General features: G+C 35.6%; 1 protein-coding gene across 1 annotated transcript in view; it reads right to left on the bottom strand.

Annotated features, from left to right (window-relative positions):
* Cwf19l2 (CWF19 like cell cycle control factor 2) overlaps positions 1–25279 on the bottom strand; it is a 73723-nt gene that overhangs the window by 27123 nt on the left and 21321 nt on the right. Inside the window, exons 7-12 of the mRNA XM_021171789.2 lie at positions 20691–20806; positions 18196–18845; positions 9698–9788; positions 7252–7338; positions 2988–3104; positions 205–342 (exon numbers count right to left, since the gene is read on the bottom strand). Coding sequence (XP_021027448.1) covers positions 205–342; positions 2988–3104; positions 7252–7338; positions 9698–9788; positions 18196–18845; positions 20691–20806 — 1199 coding nt within the window. The remainder of the gene's footprint in view (positions 1–204; positions 343–2987; positions 3105–7251; positions 7339–9697; positions 9789–18195; positions 18846–20690; positions 20807–25279) is intronic.

Below are 25279 nucleotides of genomic sequence, written 5' to 3'. Positions count from 1 at the left end.
AGAACTGTTTTCACTTAAAATATTGGAAAAAACATCATACAATATCGGCCCTAATATTTTCAATGTAATAATTTACCATGTAAAAAAGTTCAATTTAATGAAACAAACTAAGACTAGAGACTATCAGATCTCTTTAATATATACATCACTGTCAAACGATGAATCAGTTTCTCAAAATGCAAAGGTTTGCTGTGACTCTCTTACCTTAGATGCCATTTTCATGAAAAGTCTGTTTTGGTTGATATCTGTTCCCATTTTCTCATTCTTGACTAAATCTTTGAGGCTCAAATGATCATCATCAGGAAAGTATCTAATCCTTTCTTTATCCTCATGGGTTGAAACCTATAGCAAAGTGAACATAATGAAGTTTCTGCAGATGCTTTGAATGGATTATTCATGAATCTGATAACAAAATCCCACCACATATCACAATTGTTCCATGTGAATGAAGGTCTGTCAAGTGTAAAGAAGTAAACTTAGTACTTCTTGCCCTTCCCTGCCTTCCTCCCCAGAAGAAAGTATCACACTAGGTGATTGCCGAGTTTTGTTTAAAATTATAACTGTCTTTTCCCCTCTCTTCTGCTTTTCTTATACTTAAAATTCCTTTCCACTGTGGAAGGAAGATTGCCAGTATTCAAACAGGAAATAAGCATATAATAAACAGAGTCAAAGGTTCACTGCTCTGGACCCAGTGTTTGTATCCCTTCCTCAACTCACACAGTATCACAGTCTCAATATAATGGCTCCAAGAGTCAAGACTTTGGAGAGGTAATCAGGTCATAAGGGTGGAGTTACCATGACAGTGACAGCACCTGTTCCGTCTCTGCTCATTATTGTATGATAATAAAATGAAAAAGCCATCACTGTAAACCAAGATATTGACCCTACCAGTGCCTTCATTTGGACTTCCCAGCCTCCAATAAAAATATATTTCTGTTGGCTAGGGAACCAATCTGACTTGTTCTAATAGGCAGACTGTTAAAATGTTACACTGCTCTTATTTCTTCACTATCCTGAATGCCATTTGCTATGATTTCCCTGGCTCTACATACTAAACATCTGGCCTATGCTAAAATGTAAATTCCAGCCCTGAATGACTGTGCCTCTGACTTTAGTCACTTATTAAGATTGTTGAGTAGTATGCAACTCAAAATAGCACCTGACTATGTTTATGGATTTCTAGTCAGTTCTGCTGTTTTATATATTCAATCTTTTATTTTTCTTCACATCTCTCTAGCTTCCCCAGTCCTCCCATTATATCAGCGGTATCAACGTCATTTCTATTTATTGATTTAATTAACTAGTATCTATAGCAGGATAGGCATTCAACAAACAATATTTGACATAAAAGCCCCAACATATAATCATTTGTATATTGTGTTGTCATAATTTAATTTAAAGAAAGTGAATTAATTGTGTTGTTTTCACAACCTTTCAGAATGCTCAGGGTAGTGCTAAAAACTAATTGCCAGAGCTGAAAGATAGAAAAGAAAACGAGGTGTTTAAAAGTTCATAGCACCTACATAATTAAGACAATATTGTGTATGAACACCCTATTCCAAGGCCTCAGATTAAGTGTTTACAAGGATAACAGATCTTAGAGGTCAAGCTTTTCTATGTAAAATATGGTAAATATAAGAAAGAAACTAAATACAAAAATTAAAGAAACGTACATCAAAATTAAAATTGTGGTGTGTCTTCTGTGTGCAGTCACTGGGCAAGACACAGCTGAATTGTTAGGCATTTGTAAAAGGTAAAAAGATACAACTAAGACTAAAAGTGACTATTTTTTATTTTCCAAAGTTTTCATTTCAGAAATGTCTAGTCTAATACAAAATGAACTTAAAAGAAGAAAAAGAAATATGAATCAGTACCTTCCGTCCAGTTCTTTCTTTTTAGGCAGACTCCTAGCTGGTCTGCTCCCAAGAAGACCCCATATCGTGACCCATCCTAGAGGATGTGATGTACCCAGATGACTTGGTAAGAACACCCGCCCCCAGTTCCAGAGCTGCCCACTGGGAGCCTAGTGGATGCAGGACCTGTCACGCACAAGACCCACCACCATCACCACCACCATTGCCCTTCTGCCCCTCCTGGATCCTTTCTGCTGGCAGTCCTTTCTCCTGGGGCAGACTGCTAGCTGGTCTGCTCCTGTGAAGACATCATATCCTGAGCCATGCTAGAGAATCTGCTGCACTCAGAGCAGTTCATACCATATCCTAAGACATCCCAGAGGGAACTTATTGTGCCTACCTCCAGCAGGAATACAGGGTTCAAGTAAGGGGGGTATTGCCATCCCACAGTCAAAACTCTAACCCATATTTGTTCCTGTCTAAAAGAACTGCAGGAATGGAAATGGAGAGGAACCTGAGGAAAAGAAGGTCCAGCGAAAGACCCAAAGTGGAATAAAGCTCAAGGGGAGGTCCTAAGGCTTGACACTATTACTGAAGCTATGGAACACTCCCAAAAAGGGACCTAGTATGACCCCACTCCAGAATACCCAACAATCAGCTAAAAGTCAGATGCAGATATTTGCACCCAACCAATGGACAGAAGCTGCTTACCCCTGTCATTGAATTAGGGAAAGGCTGGAAGAAGTTGAGGAGGAGGACAACCCTGTAGGAGGACCAGCAGTCTTAATTAACTTGGACCCCTGAGATCTCTCAGTCACTGGACTACCAAACAGGTAGCATATGCCAGCTGATATGAGGTCCCCAACACATATACAGCAGAGGACTGCCAGGTCTGGGTTCAGTCAGAGAAGATGCACCTAACCCTCAAGAGACTGAAGGCCCCAGGGAGTCTAGAGGTCAGGCTGGGTGAGGGTTGGGGGCATACTCATGGAGACAGGGTTGTGGGGAGGAGGTGTGAGATGTGGAACAGTGGGAAGGTGGAAGGGAGGGAATAAAATCTGGAGTGTAAATAAATAAATAAAAGACAAAAAAAGAAAATGTGAATCAATACATAAAAGCATATGCTAGACATACTCTCTTTCTCTTCCTTCTTTCTGCTTTCATATCCAGGGTTTCTCTAGGGCTGCTCACAGGCCACATTCTTCCAGACTTATCTGTTTGAATAAGGATTACTTCTTGTTCATCTTCATGCTATAGAAAAATGAATGAGTTTAGTTAATGTTTGAAAAACTCAAACAATGGTAAATTTCTATACTTAACAATGAGAAATTACAGAAAAGATTCCTGTTTTCATACAAAACTATGGGTTATTTTGAGTCTTTTGGATTTAAGTTTTTTAAGTCTATTGGATTTTTATCACCTACTCTAAAGTGACAGTAACAAAAGACAAGAGGGGGAGAGACCAAAAGTTCATTTTAGTATTTTAGTAACTTAACTATGGAAACAACCTTGTATTGTTTTTAATTGTGCATACTGGGTATTGAACATAAGGCCTCACATATAATAACCCTCATATTTAGTTTGAAAAAAAAAGATTCTGAGATATATTCTTGCTAAATTGTTTAGAGTGGCCTTGAACTAACAGGTAGGAATGGGGTAGGAGAAAGACTCAGTTTTCTTTAACAAACTTCTGACTCACTAGTCACTGAGAGTTTGACCATGTTCAAATGAATATATGGACAACATAAATTTGAACTGGTGTACTGTTTTTCTTTTTCTTCTTTTTTATTTTCCAGAGAAGGCACAAGGGAGGAGAGGGGTGGACTTTAAAGGACTGAAAAGTGTGATCAGGGTGCATTATGAGAAATTCCCAAATAATCAATAAAATCTTTATGGTAGGAGAAAAAAAAGATGATAAAGTACCAATATTGTATTGGACCTGTATGAGAATACCCATCTCTGATATAGTGGATATCATATGCAATGGGTGTTGCATAAACGTATAACTTGTAACGAGGCAACCAATTGTCAAAGCAGTCTTTTCAAAGTAGCTATTGTGATGATATTAATGTTTCCTTGTCTTAACACTTTTCAAATATCTTTCATGTGTCTGGCTTGTCATAAGCTATTATATTTCACATAGTTTAAAGACATTATCTTTTCTAAAAAATTGTAGCCAAATGTAACATAACACAACATAAACTTAAAATGGCATAGCATAATGAACATAAATGTCATTGGTAATAATCAAAAGAGCATCAGGTGATAGATTCATTAAAAATCATTGAAAAGAAGCCGATCAAATTATTCACATTTTAATCTCCTCCTCGTGTCAGAACTCAATATAAAAATGAATTCCATTTACATTTAATAGCTCTGATGTTGAAGAAATACAATACATTCTTATTAATGTTCTTAAAGGAATCTATTTTCCTCCAAATAGTTAATCAAGATTAAAGACTGTCACTACCTTTCACGCTTATTTTTGAGATGTTTTACTTTAAATCTTTTACCTGTCCCCTTGCTGGAAATATATAGATGGAAAAATATAATAATGTGACTCCTAACTTTATTATGTTGTGAAAGCTGCTCTCTATTCTAAAGATTTTTAAATTAATTATATAATCACATTCCTTGATTTGAAAGTATTTTACTATGTTTATCACATTCTCTAGACTTTGATTCCTTTTAGTTTTGTGTGGATGTGTGCACAGTGATATATATGTGTATACATGCAAACGGAGACCAGAAGATGACCTTGGACGTGATTCTTTGCCCTCCTGTTTTGCTTTGTTTGTTATTTTTACACTGGATTTCTTACTGCCCCAGGATCTATCAAGTAGGTTAGGCTGGCTAGGTAATAAGCCCCAGCAATCTGGTTGTCTCCTCTGTCGCAGGACTAGGGTTATCACGGATTCTAGGAATCCAACTCAAATATTTTATTGACTGAACCATCTCCAAAGTTCTTAAAAAATTTTATGCCTTTCTTTCTTTAACTTAGTTACTCAATCAGCAACTATTTTCAGCATCCGTACTTCTACAAAATAAAACACCTGACCTCAAGGTTATAGCTTCACTTAGGCATTACTCCCATAGGAATTATTAATATACAGAAAGCTAGATTCACTTTCTGTTACAGCTTAGAGATATCTGCTATATGCTGGTAATTCCAAGATTTACTGATTTCCCAGAAATCCAATCTCACTGCCACTAATACTGTCCCACACTCTACTATTAAACATAAACCTAATTGTGCTAGTCTTTACTTAATCTAGAGAGTACATTATCAAAGACCAGGGTGATGCTCAAAATGACCAGTTGTCACTGATTGCATATGTTACTAATACAATAAAAGAACAAAAAACTGCACATTCATAGATCTTTGAAGTCAGCAAAGAACAATTTTGTATAAATTCATTTAAATTAAAAATTGAGACATTTTCTATAGTCTTGTATTTTTATTTCACATACATGAATATTTTGACTGCATACAATATGTGTGCCTGGTACCAGAAGAGGCTAGAAAAGGGTGCCAGACTCCGTGGAACTAGAGTTACGAATGTTTATGAATTACCACGTGAATGATAGAAACCAAACCTATAGTAATATCACAGAGACATCTTTCCAGCTCCATTTCCTATATTCTTTATTTAATATCCCACATGAGTCACATTTTTTGACACTATCAGTCCAAGATGAACACAAGAAACACACATTTTATACATCTATAAACAACCTTAACCCTTCATGGAAGGCTAGGAGTACTATAGTAAATACTAGAAAGGCCAAGAGTCTGGAAGGCCTTCAACTTCTGACCCTGAACTTCTTTTCTAGTTCTTCATAATTCTGGTAAATTTACTATATATTTTCGTTTCAGTTCACGAGAAAAGTTATCTTCTTATTCAATAAGGAAACCAAGAATGTAATTACAGCCAACAATTAGTTACCAAGTAATTCTAACTTTTAAGTGAATTTTAAAGCTACTTAAGCAACTTAAGTGAATACAACTCTATATCACAAGTTACTTAAAAAGTTGTGCTATTCTGTCTGAACCACCTTTTTCAGGCCAAGTCAAAGGTAAATAAGAGAGTCCTTAATAAATTCTTGATAAACAGAATTAACAGATAAGGGCCTCAAATAGATTGATAAGCTCTCAAAAACAAATAACAAACAAACAAACAAACAAACAAAAAACCCACTTCTTCCCCTTACGTGTCTTTATCACCACTCTGTCTACTTTTCTTTCCATAATGTTGCTAGTAAGTAGTACCCAAAGCGACTAATTCACTTTATGCACCTACAACAGAGAGGTTCATTCTACAAAGAAAACAGCCTGGCTTGGTGGCACATGCTTTTAATCCCAGTATGTGGGAGGCAAAGGCAGGTGGATCTGTGTGAGTTCAAAGTCAGCCTGATCTCCATAGTTTGTTCCAGGACAGCCAGAGCTATATAATAATGAGACCTCATCTTAAAAAACTAAGAAGGAAAATAGGTAAACCATTATTAGCATCCATGTTACTATTTTTTTTCTCCAAAGAAAGTAAACACACTTTCTACTACAAACAAAAAGCATTTATATAAATTTTTCAATTCCTAAGAATGCCAGAGTTTTAAATTATTCCCAACAATCACAGTTCAATCTGTACAGCTTTCAGTTTTGCAAACACTAAAATGGAATGTTTCATTATAAATATTTTTGCGTGGATATTCTTATAAATAAATCTCAAAGTGCTTTGTCTTATCCATTCAGATCAATAAATCATCTTTATGGCTCGCAAAATTTGTGAGTTCTTAGTTAAAGGAAGAAAGAAGAAAACAAAATACTTTTCATTAAGTCAACTTGGTGATATAGCCAGGGTTGAACATTGTCTACTGGTATGTAAAGTAGCTATGGGGAAGCAAATACTATTCTCCCATAAATATATTACCAATATTATAGTAAGAAAGATCAGTATTTGCCGAAAAAAAAAAAAAGTAGTAGATTTATCTCCAAATCTAGTTGTGACTTAAAACTCTCTGTCTCACTCTTCCTGGAAAAGGATATAAAACCTTCTGATAGACATCATCATTTAGATTTTGATTGTCCCTCCATCCCTACTCAAATGAAAGTTCTTTTTATTTGTTTCATGCAATACTAAGTAAATGAACAAACCACAGATAAAATAATTTGCCTTGTATAAAATTAATATCTAATTCAAGTCTCTTAATTTTCTGTACATAAAGAATTTAAAGACACCAACCTGCAGAATCTAGAATAAAAGCAGATTTCATTGGCCCTAGGATGAGGTTTCCATGAAGGAATCCTCATGAAATTTACACACAGACATCTAGTGTTACAATAGCAATAACATTAAACAAAGAAATAATATACATAATCAAATAAACTTTTATTACTTACCTCTACGCCCAATCTTTTTGCCGGTATCTGTGTTTCTTTAAATTTATTTGCCTCTTTAAGTTGGGCTTTAAGTTGTTCAGCTAATTCCTTCAAAATAAGATCATAAGCTGTGGTGTTAAATTTTTCATTACAGACTATTTCAAAGATATAAGACAGAAAACAGCTTAGCAAAAAGCCCTATAGTCAACAGCTATCTTCAATCATCAATTCACACTAAATTTTAATGCATATACCTCAGATACAAATTGCTAGATGAGAGCATTTGTTTATGGTTTTGAGGTGGTTTTAAGAAATTTTATTTTGAGAGGCATAAAAATGGAAGAAATACACTTGAAATATATTAGGAATCACACTTTTGCAATTTCTTAGGTATTACAAATTTCTAATATGGAAAACCAGTTATTTGTCATAGGAAGAAATCACAAAAAAAATTATATTTTCTTCATTTCTGATAAGAAATTTACATAAAAATTTTGAATATATTTCACTATCCTAAGAACTTTGTAAATTTATGTAAACAAGACATGATAAACTAAATAGATTTATGTGACAAAAAAGAGCATGCTAATCTGCAATGCTTCCATGAAAAATAGAACGCTGCTTTTTTAAATATATAAGTTAACCTACTACTATGTGACCACTCCACTGTTTTCATTGATTCCTCTGTGCTTTCAAACATTAAACTTCAGGTTTTTCCCTACTATAATCATTTAATAGTTAACTCATCTCTCATACTAATTTTTAGGCTGAGCTAAATTTCACTGATTCAAAGAAAGACAGGAAATAGACACAATCTTTAAAAAAAATTGAGAAAAAAAAACTGATCTTCTTTAGCTGCCTCTTGAATTATTAAGGAAAACTGTTCTGATAGTATAACAGAATAAAAAATGTAGAGAGCATTTACATTTAAATTTAAAATAAACCCATGCTTAGAAGTGGGCTTACTATACTAGAACATAGAAAGATTCCTAGCTTTGCTACTCTGCCATATCTAACTTAACACAAATTAGTATAATGGGCATATCACCATAAATACATGGTTGAGTGATTAGTTCCTATCAAATCACTCCTGTTTCTCTTTAACTTGAGACAAACTGGTCTTCCATTCATAATCATTATTTAGGTTCTTTTTAAAACATTTGTAATTTATTGGTGTGATGCATCAGAGCATATGTATAGAGATGAGAGGACAACTTGCAGTAATAAGTTCTCTTCCTTCCAGTATGTGGGTCACATAAACCTCAGGTCATCGGCTTTGGTGACAAGATTTTAGGTTTTCATTTTAAGAAAGTAATAAGCACTGTTGGACTGCACAAAGCTCAGTGATTAAGAGCATTTGCTGCACTTACATACGACAAGAGTTCAATTCCTAGCACATACTTCGGGTAGCTCACAACTGCCTATACCCCCACATATCTTGGGGATCCAATACATTTTTGTGGCCTCCATGGGCATCCCAATGTAAATGAATATACACAGACCCATATACAGACATTAATAAAAATTTTTACACCCAGGGAAGGAGTTACAGAGACAAAGTTCGTAGCTGTGATGAAAGGATGGACCATTTAGAGACTGCCGTATCCAGGGATCCGTCCCATAATCAGCTTCTAAACGCTGACACCATTGCATACACTAGCAAGATTTTGCTGAAAGGACCCAAATATAGCTGTCTCTTGTGAGACGATGCCGGGGCCTAGCAAACACAGGAGTGGATGTTCACAGTCAGCTATTGGATGTATCACAGGGCTCCCAATGGAGAAGCTAGAGAAAGTACCCAAGGAGCTAAAGGGATCTGCAACCCTATTGTTGGAACAACATGATGTACTAACCAGAACCCCAGAGCTCTTGTCTCTAGCTGCATATGTATCGAAAGATGGCCTAGTCGGCCATCAATGGAAAGAGAGGCCCATTGGACTTGCAAACTTTATATGCCCCAATATAGGGGAATGCCAGGGCCAAAAGAATGGGAATGGGTGGGTAGGGAAGTGGGGGGCGCTATGGGGGACTTTTGGGATAGCATTGGAAATGTAATTGAGGAAAATATGTAATAAAAATATTAAAAATCAAAAAAAAAATAAATAAAAATTTTTAAAGAATATTAAATTTTTACAAAAAGAAAATAAGCATTCCTAATAAGTTAAAATGGAAATAAAACAAAGACACCTTTAATTCCTACAACTATGTCCCAAAATAGAAAAGTTAAAAATAACAATTATTTTTCATAAATTTCAGAAATCTAATAAAGGGGAGACAGCACATATATATCTCTGGTAGAGGAACTGTAAGAGTAGTATTTCTAGAAATTCTCAAGAATTTCCTTAAGAAATTAAGAAACAGTAACTATCTTCAAAGCATGCCACAGACTAAATGACCGATGCTTCTAAACAATCTGTGATAATTAAACATTTCACTCTTCTCCAAGTGAAAACACACAGGGTCTTACCATATTCCCCATCATTTCTGCCTTGATAATCTTGGCCCCCAACTTGTTCTTTTCATCAACATTTAAGATACAGGTGGACTCTGCCTCTGGACTGAAGGTGAAATAGGACAGGGGACAGGCATAAGTCATAAAGCAACCTCATGCATTAGCTTAACTCATTTCACCAAAACATTCAGCGCTAATAGTAGGTCACAGTTCTAACACATAAAATTTAAAATCAGCATTCTAGGGTGAGCTACACTTCAAGATTCTGTTAAGAACTCAAAAATTGTCAATATAATACTGTTATAATAATAACTGAAAATAATCCCAATAATTTTAAAATAAATATATAAATTATATATATTGCTATTATGTTAATGTTTTATATTATATTAATAATATTATTATATATTAGTATTTAAAAATGGTATTTTTGAATATTCAACCAGTGTAGTGGTACACACCTGTAATATCAACACTCAGGAGACCAAATTTAGCAGCTGTCATGAGATAGAAGCCTGTTTGAACTACATGGTGAAGAGGCCAATCTGGGCCATATTTAGAGACTCTGTTGCAGAAATAAACAAACAGAATCTATACTCACTCTAAGAAAGAAATAAAACAGCCAGGCAGTAGTGGTGCACACCTTTAAACCTAGCATTTGGGAGACAGAGGCAGGTGGATTTCTGAGTTTGAGGCCAGCCTGGTCTACAGAGTGAGTTCCAGGACAGCCAGGGCTACACAGAGAAACTTTGTCTCAAAAAAAAAAAAAAAAACCAAAAAACAAAAAAAGAAAGAAAGAAAACAAAAGCACTAATATCAAACTACAGTTTTCTAAACTTGAGAAATTCTGTATTCCATATGACAAGTTATTGATCATCTTAGAGCTATAATCTTGAGAATATTTAGTTGCAGTCAACAAGTAAAAGCAACAATTGTGCATTCTCTTATAAAACTGGCCCATGATTAATTAGAAACAAAAGTAATTTTGCTACATCCACTCCAGTGAAGTCTGCATGACAGGTTTAGAAACCTGAAAGCAGTCCTGAGGCAAAGAGTTTCATGGAAACTTAGCCTCCTTGAACCCTGGCATTCCCCTAGCGCGTACAATCAAAACCTGTCCCCATGTTAGTCTGGTGTATGGATCCATGTGCTCTCTTTCAGTATTGTTTTATTATAAGTGCTTTTAGGGATTGATTTTGACATATAGCTAAGCCTTTGCCAGTGTTCCAATGTCTTAGAAAGTCCTTGAACCGACCATGAGCTTGGAATACGGGAAAAATGTTACCTAGTCAGTAACATTCAAATTTACTTCTAGTAGAGATAGTTAAACTAATTTGGCATTACAATTTACTTGAATAGAGCTAGAAAAGTTCAGGGCTAGTCTACAAAGTAATTACTTAGAACAATAGCTGAGTCACACCCAAACACAGGAATACACAATGCCTAGGAAATAGGTGGGTTGTAGTATTACTCATGAAAGGGTTTAGTAGAACGGAATTCCCCTGATGCAGGTTTTTCACTAGGCACAGAGGAATAGCATAATCAGGTATTTACTAAAGGTGGTGGGTTTAACAATAGACTAGCATTGTATCAGAACATTCACCTGGCTCCTGTGTTTAGCTGATTTTAATTAAGGGTTGTTCCTATTCTCAGTTGTAAATAAGGCCTGGCTCCCACTATCTTTTTATGTATGCATTTTCTTTGTTTTGTGTCAAGAATCAGTGTACCTTGATGAATGTATTCGCCTAGCTTTCTAGTTTTTCTTCTGTATTATTAGACTGGTGCTCACTTTGAGAAAATACATTCAGATACACACTCTCTCTGTGTCCATGTCTGTCTGTCACTCTTTTCATCGCCAACTCCATGCCCACCTGTCCGGAACCCTAATTTCCCACAGATTGAGAGAGGCCGACTGGGGCCGATCTATGGCATAATTTAAAATTGAGATCATGTGCAAATCTCAGAAAAAGCCTCATGTAAGAAAAAAATTCAGCCAACAACAGATAACCTAGCTTAAGAGTCAAGGCTACAAAACACAGAGGGGGGAACCTTGCAAGAGCCAGAAGGAGTCTAAAGCAAAGAATAGTAACAGTCCTACAAATCCAAAGATCCTGGTACAGAGTGCTAAAGAAAAGAAAGCTATATGATGAAAGAGTCCCTCAGGGCTGCCCTGGAATGTTCGTCAAGGCAATACCTATGAAAAGAAAAACAACTTTACCAGTTAATTAAAGAAATGTTCTGAGGTATTCTGGTAATATTATCTATATAATAATTTGTCCCAAGCCGGGCGTGGTGGTGCACACTTTAGTCCCAGCACTCGGGAGGGAGAGGCAGGCAGATTTCTGAGCTCGAGGCCAGCCTGGTCTACAAAGTGAGTTCCAGGACAGCCAGGGCTATACAGAGAAACCCTGTCTCGAAAAACAAAAAACAAAACAAAACAAAACAAAAAAACAAAAAAAATTGTCCCATTAGCCATAAATCATAATTGCATAAGTAAGAAAATATTGGGTAAAATGCTTAGGAAATAATACCCCATACAGTAAAATACTGCTCAGAACCCAAATCAAAAATGTTAAAATTAAGTAGTAAATGGCTTCCAACATTTCAAAACAAAAACCAAAAATAAATACATGACACATTTGACTCAAAATGTTCTTATGAAACTGATCAATTTATACCATGATTCATATCAATAAACAATGGGGAGAACATGCAGCACTCATCAAGTAAATATCATAACATCTAGCACCCAAATATCAGATATGCAAGTAAGTAGAAAAGTAATTAAGAGAAAACTCATAATCAAGAGAAAAAACCCTTATCAAAATCAAAAGACATAAGAACTGACAGATAGAAAAAAACAGTCATATTTAGTTATTAGTACAAATGCATCCCATCTATTCATAAAGAAATAATAAAGATATTAAAAAGATATTTTAGTCTTATAGTCAGGCTTGGTGGTTCACATCTGTACACAGGAGGCTAGGAGGATAGAGTATTCAAGGACAGTGTGGCCTCTGTCAATACAAAACCTTGTCTCGAAAGGTACAATGAAGATGCAAATTGAATTTCTACTCAGGGAAACTACAAGCCAGAGATTAAAAAAACTGACAGTAATATTTTTAAAAGATTGGATTACTAAAAAACCTGTAGTAAAAGGCAGGTATTAGCTATGGACCTTTTCAATTAACAAAGGAGTTCTATAAATATAAATATATAAATGTGATATATGTAAAAGAATGAAAGATACACTGTCTCAATATTAGTCAAAGGAAAGTTGATGTATCTATGTTAATATGAGATAAATTACTATATAACAAAAGATGTTGTACCCTGGACAAAGAGGGTTATTTTATAAGAAAAATGGATTAAGCTATCAAAAGTACACAAGAATCTCTACATCCATGTACCTAATAAGGAAGCTTCACAAAGCAAAAACTGATAGTATTTCAACAGACTACTCCACAATAAAACTATGCATTTCAATATTTCTAAACACTATAGAAGGTAAACAGGAAATTAGCAAGAATATGGAAGATGAATAACAACTAAATGAGCTACTGACAACTCACAGAACACACCACTCAACATCCATTAGTTTAAGAAGAATATAACAAACAAACAAATATATATATATATATATATATATATATATATATATATAAACTGCTTGCCAAAATAGACCATACTCTGAGCCATAAAATTGGTTTTCATAGGAAGTCTAAGAAACCAGGTTGTTCGAAAAACGTTTTCTGATCAATGATATTAAATAGGAGGTCAATAACAAGCACTGTTAGATGGCTTTCAGCTACCTGGACCCTCAGCAGCCAGCATCAAGCAAAGAGAGAAGAGAAAATGGAAGGCATTTTGAACTGAATAAAAGTGTAAACTCAATGTATCTCAACTTGTAGGGATCTTCTAGGGTTTGACCTTGTAGAAAGCAGAGAATTCATTACCTATTTGGAAACAACAGATATCAGGTAACACCTTTAATCAAAAAAGTTAAAAAAAAATCAAATCAAAAGTAGTCAGAATATAAGAAAAAATTAAAAAGCAGAAATAAAAATCAAATCATAGAAAATTTCAATAAAACCAGTTGCTTTTTGAATGCAATCAATAAAGCAGATGAAGAAAACAAAAATATGGACTATCAACAAGGAAACAAGAGTGAAGTCATTACTAGATATTCTAAGCATTAACCAAAAAGACACACAAGCAACTTGAGGAGATACTCCGCACCTGATCTGTAGTTATTAAGAGATAGTATAGCTGCGGCCTATCGCTAATCACCAGGTTAAAAAGCCTGCCACTGCCAAGTGCTTCAACATAAATAGGGTAGATGATGGTTCCATATTCTACTGGTAGTAACATAAAATGGCATGCCCATTCTAGGAAATAGTCTAGAGTGGAAGCACTGTATGATCCAGTAATTCATCTCTTAGCAATAGAAAAGAAAGCATATGTACATGAGTGCATACTAAAGTTTTGTTGGTAATGGTCCCAAACAGGAAACAATCTAAATGTTCACCTACAGGGAATGAGAATGCAGACTGGTTTACAAACCAATGATATTTTACCCATCAATAAAAAGAAATGAACTATTAACATGCATATTAACATGAATGAAGCTAAAAACAATTATGCTCAGTAAGAGAAGCCAGCCTCCCAGCAAAAATACACAATGCATTTCCCACTTACATAAAATGTCTGTGGTGAAAGAAAGCAGAAGGGTCTGGAAATGGAAATGGAGTTAGGGATGTGGAAACGGGGGGGGGGGGGGGGGGGGGGGGGGGCAGGAGGGGAATATTATAAACATTCACCAGAAAACTTGCAGAGACTGTGTTTCACAAGATACACATAAGCATATTCCAAAATTTACAAGTTTTGTACAGCTGTTTATCATGCCAATTACACTTCATAAGGCTTTTAAATTTTCAAAATAAAAGGAGCAATAAAAAAAGGTAAGGCAAAAAATATTTCCTCTCCAAAAAAACCCAAACAAAACCAAAAAACAAAACAAACAGAAACAAAACACAAACAATCAAAATACTCCTGAACTGAAGGCTGAAGACTTGGTGGCCATGAAAAAAGAAGGCTGCAGAGGCAAGTGCTGAGACCTGTGGGACTGCTGCTGCTCTGGCAGAAACATCAGTAAGGGACCACCATCCTTGATGCCCAGAGGGAACTGAAGGAAGTTTGGGTGATGCAGTATTCTGAAACTTTTGTGTACTCTTTTTCTACACTTTTGACTTGGGACATCCTTAGCCCTTCTAGATTGTGATTTTGGTTTAGGAGACAGGGTCTCTTTTGCAATGGAACCACCAGGTCCCCAATCTCTCTGTCCTTGCTGCTTTAAAGCAGTCTTAACAAATTTTGATTGACACATTAAAAAAAAAACCCTCAAATTCTCAATTAACAAAAATGAAATTTTATAGTGACCTTAGTTTGCAAGAGAATTATCAGCTAACTGGTCAGTTGTAAGGATCCCCCATCCCTATTTTTCCAGATCTGGGACTGCACACATTCACAAAAATGTTGAGAACTAAAGTCAAGTTCAGGTCCTCATGCTTTCTCAGCAAGGAGACCAAACAAGCACACAATCCTTTCCTCAGCCCCATGGTAGTACTTCTGCTTCTATCTCCTGCATCTCTCTTCTGTCTCTGACATTGTACATAGAGCCATATTTTAGACTATTAAAGCCTGGCACATGGCTACTCTGTTATAACAAATGTATCCTGGGTAAAGTTGCAGAAGGTCTCTGCTAATGCTCATCTGGGATGCATATTAGTTCTTCACCCTATCACTTTGTTAAGAAATGCCCCTCTTCCCTCATGTCTCAAACCTTAGCTGAAAAATTAAATCAAGAGAAGGTAAGAAAGAAACAGTGAAGTTAACCTGAAGCCTAGAATTTCCAACATACTTATAGAACAATCTCTTTCTCCAGGCTCTCTAACGATCTGTAACACTGAGCAGACACTTTAAGAGAAACACATAATATCTCCTACTGTCCTATATACAAGAAAGAAGTATAATTTTGTTTGATTTTCTTATATTACATGCATATATCTGCAGTCCTCATTATAATTAGTTTCTAAAAAGAAAACCCACATTTTCCCATCAAATTGTGAGCGCTCTCTCTCTCTCTCTCTCTCTCTCTCTCTCTCTCTCTCTCTCCCACCCCTACACACACACTGAACTTCTCAGAAAGAAATAATGAAAGGGTCCAGTTCACTAACATTGTAGTATATATTTCAAATTAAAACAGGCGAATAAAGGTTACTTAAAATACTGCTCTGGCTTTCAAGCTCCTAAAATTTCTTAGCTAATATATTTTTTTCTAACGAAAGAAAACTATACATATGTAAATTTTATCTCTAAAAATAATAAGCTTAAAGCTTTAACTCATATGAGCCACTACTAAGTGATGTTTTCCTATAAGATAATCACAAGTTAAAAAAGAATGAAGTAGGGCTGGCAAGATGGCTCAGCGGGTAAGAGCACTGACTACTCTTCCGAAGGTCCTGAGTTCAAATCCCAGCAACCACATGGTGGCTCACAACCATCCATAATAAAATCTGACACACTCTTCTGGTGCATCTGAAGTCAGCTATAGTGTACTTATGTATAATAATAAATAAATATTTGGGCCAGAGCAAGCAGGGACTGAGCGAGCAGGGCTGACCGGAGCTAGCAGAGGTCCTAAAAAATTCAATTCCCAACAACCACATGAAGGCTCACAACCATCTATCTGTACATGGACTCACATACATAAAATAAATAAATCTTAAAGAAAGAAAGAATGAAGTAGAAATGATAAAAATGATCAGATGAAAGAAAGTGAAACAATGGATGGAAAAGAAAAGGTACCAATGGGGCTGGTGAGATGGCTCAGCAGGTAAGGGTACTGACTGCTCTTCCAAAGGTCCTGAGTTCAAATCCCAGCAACCACATGGTGGCTCACAACCACCCATAATGAGATCTGACACCCTCTTCTGGTGTGTCTGAAGTCAGCTACAGTGAACTTATGTATAATAATAAATAAATCTTAAAAAAAAAAAAAAAGCTACCAATGATGCAAGTAAAGAGAAAGAAAAACAAAAGTACTACTAACTACACTTACCTCAAAGAAACACATTCCATGGAAAAATTTGTTTTTTAAAAATGTAAGTATCTGGTAAAGATTCAACAGGCTATAGACTTGCCAGGTAAAATGCTTATATTTAGTTAAATCCCTGTTAGCAACAAGGTTTTTATATATTTGTTTGTTTAAATCATAAATATGTCCAATTGCTTCAAAGAAGTTACAATATTTTCATTTACTAAATCAAGCAACCCTAGTGATATAATGAGAATTACAACCTCAATTCCCTCAGTTTTTATACCTGCAAAATGCAGGACTCAGACAATGATCTCTTATAGTCCTAAAATCAGAATGATAATTTTTTTCTTTTGTTTTTTTGAGACAGGGTTTCTCTATACAGCCCTGGCTGTCCTGGAACTCACTTTGTAGACCAGGCTAGCCTCGAACTCAGAAATCCACCTACCTATGCCTCCCGAGTGTTGGGATTAAAGGCATGCGCCACCACGCCTGGCTGTGATAATTTTTTATAGCTCTGAAGTCCATTGGTTTTTAAATTTCCAAGAATCCTGGCATTTAACAATCTAACATATCTTATAATACTGTTCACACAAATGAATAGCCTCCAGCAGTAGTCCTTCACTGACTCTTTCTGGCACTCTTAAAGGCTCTACCTTGCTCTCTTACCACTACTTGGTCACTCAGAAATATTTTTCTTCCAAATATATGGAGATGATTTCTAATTTTTTTTTTTGTCCCTTCAGACAATCAGGGAGTTCATTAAAAGCCTCAAACTTCCAATATCATATTATCTAATCTGGAAAAAAATTAATATTGCTAAGTCAATATTAATGATATCAATAAATAATGGCATCATCCCATTGGCAACTAGGGACTTGAAATGATCTACCACCTAAGGCACCCAGAATAAAGCCCAGGTAGTTTGACTTCTAATCCCTGTCATGGTTTTTCAATCAATTATTAACAGAATTTCCCCTTTGGCTGCATATGACAAGAGGTCAGAGGACAACCTTTAATGTTCTGCCTTTCAGGTTGTTTCAAACAGGACCTCTCATTTTTGCTACTTTATATAACGACTTTTTCTAATCCCTGCCTCAGTTATTCAGTCATCATAACAAAATTTCCCCTTAAGTTTCCAAAGTATCTGGCCCATGAGCTTCTGCAGGAATTTCCCTGTTTCTACTTCCCATCTTTCTGCTGGAGCACTAGGGTTACAAGTGCACACTACAATGCCAGCTATCTGAGCTGTCTCCCCAGACCTTTAACCTATTTTAATGATCATTTAAGGGGACATTTGTCCTTACTTTTTGGACACACATTTTCTATCTCCAACATGGCCACCACTAATGACAAAACCAAGGTTTGATCCCATCCCACTCATGAATCTATGTGAAAACACATATACATAAAATACCCAGCGATTGTCAACGTCATGTCTTGCTGAAGTCCTCTTCCTGGTGGACCACAACTCATGCTCTCAGCCTGTAACTGTTCTCTTCTACCTCCTGTAGAGTGCTGATTGGCATTGTAGCTCCAGGTTTCTAATGGCTTTTTATCTGAAGGCTTTGTGTTTTCTTGTCGCCCATCAGATCGACTCCAGGATGTTGAACTTTCTTCACTGTTCTCTGTGAGTTTTCGAAAGTCACAATGCAAAGAAGCCTGAGCCACTAATGGAGAATATGAAGTAGAAGATTCAAAATTTTTCCTCTTGTGAAATGACAATTCATCTTCATCAGAGGGTCTTAAGAATTTAGATCTCAAATTTCCAGAAGAATCTTGGCTTTTTCTTAGGGCAGATTCCCTTCTACAGGTTTGTAAAGTCCCAGATCTCTTCCCTGTGTCAGGACCACTAAACTTATAGTTGCTGCTATTTGCTGGCCCCATTTCCAGGTGGCTGTCCTCTGAGAGATTTTTACATTTCACTAAGTCTGATGTGCCACTTGCTTGACTACACTGTGCTGTATCTGAATATGCAGGCTTTCTCCACCGTTCCCATCCACAGTCTTCTCTTTTGTATGCAATTTTTTCGGCTTCTTTTAATTTTGACTGAAATATTTCCATTGACTATAAGGGAGAATAATAATATACCTATAATTAAGAAAAGTTTAGTTTCTTGTCTTCCTCATGCCACTGTGTCATGATATACTGTTAAATGGTACAATAAAAATTCCCAACCAAAATACAGAACCTTAAAAATCACAATACACTACTTTCCAACAAAATACTTTAAAAATCATAAGTAGATAAAGAAAAATAATTAAATCAAATAAAAATATTTCAAAGAGAGAGGCACTAAGAACAAATGCTCTATTCAAGAGTGTCACACAGACACAATAAATACAACCTTTAAAAAGTCATAATTAATTCATACTGCTAACTTCAGATCCAAGAGGTTATACTATGCTGCTAAAACTATAGATCCCTGTCAATAGAACAAAACCGTTTAAAACTAAGAAAGACTAATAAATGGAGGTAGGAGGAGTTCATGTAAAATGAATGAAATAAATATATTTTTTTTTTTTTTCGAGACAGGGTTTCTCTGTGTAGCCCTGGCTGTCCTGGCACTCACTTTATAGACCAGGCTGGCCTTGAACTCAGAAATCCTCCTGCCTCTGCCTCCCAAGTGCTGGGATTAAAGGCGTGCGCCACCACGCCCGACGAAATAAATTCTTAAAAATCAAATTGACAAAGAAATTCTATACAGTTTAGTAAACAGATCCATGTTTTTAATTTTTTTTCAAAAAAAAAAAAAGATGCATGGCATTTGATTCTAGAGAACCTCATAACTACATGTTAGTACTTCTAGATATAAAGATGGGGAAAGAAACATGAAAAAAAAAGTATTCTACCCAAAAAGGTTCACATAAATAGCTTTTAAGGTAGTGTAGAAAAAGAAAGACTCGCAGATTAAGATACATAATTAAGATGGGCGTGGTGGCACACGCCTTTAATCCCAGCACTCAGGAGGCATAGGTAGGTGGATTTCTGAGTTCGAGGCCAGCCTGGCCTACAAAGTGAGTTCCAGGACAGCCAGGGCTACACAGAGAAACTCTGTCTCGAAAAACCAAAAAAAAAAATAAAAAGAAGAAGAAGAAGAAGAAGAAGAAGAAGAAGAAGAAGAAGAAGAAGAAGAAGAAGAAGAAGAAGAAGAAGAAGAAGAAAAAAGATACATAATTAGACTCAAAAAAAAAATCTTTGCAAAAACTCTACAGGGAAAGGAGTATGTAATTGGGAGTGTATTTACAGCTAGGATATTCAGGTATAACATTATCTGAAGTGAAAGGACATTAAAATGGCTTAAAAAATAAAAAATATGTCGAAGCACAGTCACACTGCCAATATGCTAAAATATATGAAAATGTCCAGTCTACCAAGATGTCAACAATCCTTATCCCTAAAGGTATACTATAAAGACTTCCCTGTATTATTTATATTTCCTTCCAATGAGGAAAATGCTACTTTTACACTAAACATATGCATATTTTACATTTAACACATTTGGATTTTAAATTCATTATGTTAATCTTAAGATACTGTAGGCTGGGCTGACAAGATAGATAAGTTGCTAAACATACTTCTCACCAAGCCTGATGACTTGAGTTCAATTCTTGGGATGCAAATATGTAGAAGACAACAACATGAGGGAAGGATAAAACTGACTCCCATGTATTGTCCCCTTAAATTCCACTTGGGCCTTTTGCATATGCACATTCCTCTATACACACATTAAACAAACAAACAAACAAACAAATGTAAAAACATTTCTAAGCAATATCCTTACATAATCACAAGCAGGAAGTTATTTAAAAGAATATCAGTTTAAAATGTTTCAGGACTCCAAACAAAGATACTTAGTTTTCAAGTAAACTATGAAAACAATATATATATCCTTAAAACATAAATACTTACCCCGTATTTTTCAGCTACAATATCTTCAAATTTTCTGTTTTCTTTTTGAGCTTGTTCCTTCATTCTTTGACAAGACTTTCTTAGCCAGCTTAATCCGCCATCCTCCACTCCTGTAGCTAAATTCCAATAATAAGTATTAGTTATATTTAATGGGTAGTTACTGTATAATAAATATTTACTATTTTTATCATTTTTAAAGTAAAAAATTAAATACTTACCTTGAATATTTAGAAGTTATAACCACAATCAAAATTCACTATATATTTACATGCCTACTTTTACAAGGTACAAAGGCTTGTCATGATGAAATGAGAAACAAAACTAACTGTAAGCAAATACCACTTAAAAGAACAATCATAAAATTATACAATACAAGAAAGGTATGGAGAAATCAAAGAAGTGAAGGATTATTTGTTTATTTAGTGAAACAGGACCTTACTATGCAACCTTGCACTCTGCACTCATGTGTACCAGGCTGTCCTTGCACTCAGAGGTATGCCTGCCTCTGCCTCCTACACCCAAGTATTAAAAGGATGTGTCACCATGCTCAATTTAACTATTATTTTTAACTGGAAGATCATGGAAAATTCCATAGAATGAGCTCAAGACAATGAGTCAGATTTATTTTAAAATATATTGTGGGATTGGCACTCCCAGAAATATAGAATCAATGTGCACAGAGAAATGTACCTGAGAAGCAACACAAAGTATAAATAAGTTATAGAAGATAATGCCATTAAGATAAACCTTAGTTGTGAAAATATGAATACTTTTAATGAACACACACATACTCTCTCATATTTTTAATCTAAACAAAGAAATTTAATCGAGGGCTGGATAGATGGCTTAGTGATTAAGAGCACTGTCTGCTCTTCCAGAGGTCCTGAGTTCAATTCCTAGCAACCACACGGTGGCTCACAACCATCTGTAATGGGGTCTAATGCTCTCTTCTGGTGTGTGTCTGAAGACAGCTACAGTGTACTCATATAAATAAAAATAAATAAGTCTTTTTAAAAATCAAACAATAAAGGAGAAAAATTAAAAGATAGCTAGTTTCTTAAATAAATAAATTTGACTGATTACTTAATTAATATGTTTTTTTCTGATTTTCTTGCCCCAATGAGGACTGCTTTCAGATTCCTCCAGCTCTAGAGCCAAGAAACACATACAAGCTCCTAATGACATGCACAGGAATCTTCATAACAAAACAGCCTATATAGTACTTCAAACATGGGAATATCCATGGCTAGAGAAGGATTATGGCCTGTTCTTAAATGGAATAATTTACAGTAAAGAGAATAAATAAGTCTCAGCTTTTTACAACACTATGGAGGAATTTGAAATGCAGACAAAAGAATCAAAGAGACAAAAGGTAAAATAGGACTTGGTACCCTCCAGTGACAGTTACTAGAAGGGGACAAGAACATTTCCAGGATGTTAAAACTGTTACTTCTTCAACTGTGTGCCAATTTCCCTTGACACTCTATGACAATATTCACTGTGCTCTCACTTTTTAATGTATGTCAGACTTTGATAAGAAGCTGAAGGTGGTCTGGAGAGATGGCTCAGGATCAAAAACTTGTGCTGCTCTAACAGATGACCCAGGAGTTCAGTTCTTATACCCACATCAGTTGGCTCACTAATGTCTGTAACTCTAGCTCCAGATCTGACATATCTGGCCTGCACAGGCACCCACAACTCACTTTCCCATAACATCCCAATTCCACATAATCACATAACTAAAAATAACTTTTAAAAAACTTTAGGGCTGGAGATATGGCTCAGCAATTAAGAGCACTGAATGATCTTCCAGAAGCCCTGAGTACAAATCCCAGGAACCACATGGTGGCTCACAACCATCTGTAATGAGATCTGGTGCCCTCTTCTGGTGTGCCTGAAGACAGCTACAGTGTACTTATATTAAATAAATAAATATTTAAAAAAGAAAAAGGGAACAAATGAAGGGCTGGTGATATAGCTTTAAAAAAAAACTTTTTTAAAGTTTAAAGACAAAACTAATAGCAAAACAGACTTTTAAATTATACTCAAATTCATTTACTAAGCAATCTCTTCTAATATAATATGGCCTTTCTTCACAGATATTAAACACTTTGTGATTCAAGCTCAGATCTCTAATGATGCTACTTTTCATTCAAAAGGTTTATTTCATTTCTGTTCTTGTTTTAATTTTTTAAAATTATATATATAAATTATATAGAATAAGCACTCAAGGAACTTAGCCCAGATCTTCAGTTAGCATGATGATGAGTGAAGAAGTCCCAGCAATTAATGTCTTCATTAATGTCCAGCTATATAATTAGATCAATGAATCTAAAGAAGCATGAATGAGATTAATAAAATAACATCTGAGCCTCATGAAAATGCCCTCAACTGCCACTAAAGTCCAGTCCCAAAAGAAATACAGAAAAACAAAAATAATCTGTGGTGTGTGTGAAGTGAACCTAACAGGAATAAAATTCCAACAAATTCAATATCAACTTACATCCTAACTTTAGGAATCAAATTTAATACTGTAAAGAAAACAGAACAATTTACAGCAGCATCCTCAGATTCAACTAACATGTTTTTAATGAATATTTATCATTCATGAAAACTGTAAAATGTAGTATGATCAAAAACCATGAATAAGCATGGTTCTAACCCATAAACTCAGTGGTATAACACACTTAATATATAAGGAGACAATAAAAAAAAAAAAGCAGTCTTCTCAAGGATCTACAATAATGAACACTGGCCTGGGAAGACCAGGTTTCCAATAAAATACAAAATAACATTGTATAGCCTACAAAATAGTTTGCATTTAGTATTCTAAGAAGAAAGCTAAGATTAATCATTTCTTAAAATATGCTATACTAATTGTTAACAAAAACTGTCATATTTCATCACAGAGTAAAATATTGGCCATAATCAATATGGACGTGTTACTAGATTCCAGACACAGTCCTGGAAGCTTTTATCGATTTTCACAATAACTTGTAAAACAGGGAGCAGACCCTGGGCGCAAACTCACATCCAGTCCCACAACACCCAGAGGAAGCTCCACTCTCAGGGGTTCTAATACACCCAGGATTAGAGGTAAGGAGGGCACAACATATCTCCCAACACCAGGAGTAACTGGGACCAGCAGGATCCAGGGACTCAGAAACTACACCTGCCAATGGCAATGGTTTCTTCACGTCTGAACAGGTTCTCTGAACAGAGTTTGGACAAGAACCCCAAAGCTTGTACCACAACACCCATAGGAAGATCAACTCCCAGGCACTCTAACATGCCCAGGATCATAGGATCACAGGATAACAGAATCACAGAATCAAAGAGACAGTTGGATTCTGAGGTGCTCTGACAAAGCAAGGATCACAGGAAGGACAGGCTCCAGTCAGATATAGCAAGGGCAGGTAACACTAGAGATAACCAGATGGCCTGAGGCAAGAGCAAGAACATAAACAATAGAAACCAAGGTTACTTGACATCACCAGAACCCAAGTCTCCGACCATAGCAAGTCCTGAATACACGATCACATCAGAAAAGCAAGATAGGAATCTAAAAATCACTTTTCAAGAGGATCACTTTTCAAGGGCTTTAAGAAGGACATAAATAACTTCCTTAGAGAAATACAGGAGAACACAGGTAAACAGCTAGAAGCTGTTAAAGAGGAAACACAAAAATCCCATAAAGAGTTAGTGGAAAACACAATTAAACAGGTGAAAAAAAGGAACAAAATCACCCAGGATCTAAAAATTGAATAGAAACAATAAAGAAATCACAAAGAAAGACAGCCCTGGAATTAGAAAACCTAGGAAAGAGATCAAGAGTCATATATGCAAGCACCAACAACAAAATACAAGAGATAGAAAAGAGAACCTCAGGTGCAGAAGATTCCATAGAAAACATTGACAAAAGAAATGAAAATGCAAAGTCAAAGAAAATGCAAAAAGCAAAAAGCTCATAACCCATAACATCCAGGAAATCCAGGACACAATGAGAAGACCTAAGGATAATAGGTATAAGAGAGAGAGAAGATTCCCAACTTAAAAGGCCAGTAAATATCTTCAAAAAATTATAGAAGAAAATTTCCCTAACCTAAAGAAAGAGATGTCCATAAACATACAAGACCCATACAGAACTCCAAATAGACTGGAACAAAAAAGAAATGTCTCCTGTCACATAATAGTCAAAACACCAAATGCACTAAACAAAGAAAGAATACTAAAAGCAGTAAGGAAAAAAGGTCAAGTAACATATAAAGGCAGACCTATCAGAATTACACCAGACTTCTCACCAGAGATTATGAAAGCCAGAAGATCCTGGGCAGATGGCATACAGACCCTAAGAGAACAGAAATGCCAGCCCAGGCTACTACACCCAGCAAAACTTTCAATTACCAACGGAGAAACCAAGGTATTCCATGACAAAACGAAATTTATACAGTATTTTTCCAAAAACACAGCCCTACAAAGGATAACAGCTGGAAAACACCAACATACAGAGGGAAACTACACCCTAGAAAAAGCAAGAAAGTAATCTCTCAACAAACCCAAAAGAAGATAGCCAAACAAACATAATTGCA

The sequence above is a fragment of the Mus caroli genome, chromosome 9 (assembly GCF_900094665.2).
Source record: "Mus caroli chromosome 9, CAROLI_EIJ_v1.1, whole genome shotgun sequence".
Lineage (NCBI taxonomy): Eukaryota > Metazoa > Chordata > Mammalia > Rodentia > Muridae > Mus > Mus caroli.
The sequence above is the reverse complement of the archived record's forward strand: the minus strand, read 5'-3'. Positions and strand labels throughout refer to the sequence as shown.